The following is a 1601-nucleotide window of genomic DNA, read 5'->3' on the forward strand; positions in this document are numbered from 1 at the left end:
GCATTGCAGAAATTCCTTGTTCAATAACGTAAGTCAATCAGTTTTATTTCATTTAAATTGCAACCTTAAAAGTGCACTTTCATCTTTCTTTCTTAATTCATATGAATTTTCACCCAAATTCAAAACATTGCAGATTTGCGATCTCTTTTGAATTTATCTTTTTATCATTGTCACTTATTCCGCGTCAAGAGCAACGACACAAGTTTGTTATTGTCCAAAAAAGTCACGACATTGTCTTTCAGGGTGCCGCTCTTGGTTCCATGGTGGGCAAACTGTCTTACGGTAAACGTCAATGGGAACATTTGGATGCCCCCATGAGACGAATCATTCCGGATCTTGACAAGACCTTTAGGATGATAACGGACATGGTTGACGCGGATACGTCAGCCTTCAATGACTACTTGGCTGCCATGAAGCTACCCAAGACAAGTGAAGAGGAGATTGCCAAACGTGAGGAAGCGATGGACGAAGGTCTTAAAAAGGCCATTTCCGTTCCATACAATTTGGCAAAAACCATCAACAAAATCTGGGGCGTCTTGGTGGAACTGGCGGCGATTGGGAACTTGAATTGCAAATCGGACCTTCAGGCAATTTGAAAGCAACATCAGAAAGTACTGCAAGATGTGATTTGATATCAATTTATTCCTTTTAGGTCGGTGCCAGATGCCTAGACACGGCTGTTTTTGGAGCCGTATGTAATGTTCGTATCAACTTATTGGACATCAAGGACAGCGCCTACTTGAAAGATATGGAAAGTAAAGCTGAAAAAGCCCTGATTGAGGCTTCTCTAGGCTACCAAGAAGTCATCAACACCTTAGACCAAAGGGCTGCTACAGCTGCTTCTACCTCATAAGATGTGTTGGAATTGTTCTCGTAAAAGCGAAGGAGACAATCAGCTTTTTTTATTTCGTGTTCCAACACAATCAAATATATTTGTTTGGAAATAGCCTGATCTATGGATGGTATGATTATGGCCGTATAGGGATGCCTTTAGACTAGAGTCCAAACCCTCAATTGAATCCGGTTAGAGGATTAAAGTGCGACAACTTTCATCATTTGGCTTTCATTTCTTTGGTAGACTTCCATTTGGAAAACGCAGTTAACCCACATTTTCTTTTTTGAGGAGATGAATCGTGCTTTTTAGCATGAACAAACAATTCTTTAAAATAGACCAATGAAACATTCTTTGAGGTTTACTCACCACTTCCTTCCCTATATTCCTACAAGCAAATGACTATCTCTGAATGGTTCAATTCATATAATTGACGATGTAATGATACTAATAATCATTATTTCATTTACCTTAACAAGACAGATGTCTTGAGAGATTCAAGACAGAAAGAGTAATCATATGATCGCCCGCAAATAAGTCAAATCCGAAAATCGAATCTTATTCTGCTGATTGGTGTTGGCAAGGTAATAAGTGTTGACCGGAATATTCTGGAGGAAATCGTCCTGGCCTACTTTTAACAGTTTTAAATTTGACATCTAGCATAAATGATCCGCAATCAGGCGAGCAGTTTATTGAAAAGGCTGGGGCACTTTTCAAGAAACAAGTGATGCATTATGGGAACGTTTTGGCAAGCTCTGGCAGGTTCGTT

The 1601-nt window shown here is 39.6% G+C and overlaps 1 protein-coding gene across 1 annotated transcript in view; it reads left to right on the forward strand.

Annotated features, from left to right (window-relative positions):
- Nucleotides 1-952, forward strand: part of LOC131882585 (formimidoyltransferase-cyclodeaminase-like) — a 3590-nt gene extending 2638 nt beyond the window's left edge. Inside the window, exons 7-8 of the mRNA XM_059229777.1 lie at nt 243-587; nt 653-952. Of these exons, the coding sequence (XP_059085760.1) occupies nt 243-587; nt 653-853 (546 nt within the window). The 3' untranslated portion in view covers nt 854-952. The remainder of the gene's footprint in view (nt 1-242; nt 588-652) is intronic.
- Nucleotides 953-1601: the final 649 nt, after the last annotated feature.

This window comes from Tigriopus californicus, chromosome 6, assembly GCF_007210705.1.
Source record: "Tigriopus californicus strain San Diego chromosome 6, Tcal_SD_v2.1, whole genome shotgun sequence".
Taxonomy (NCBI): Eukaryota; Metazoa; Arthropoda; class Copepoda; order Harpacticoida; family Harpacticidae; genus Tigriopus; species Tigriopus californicus.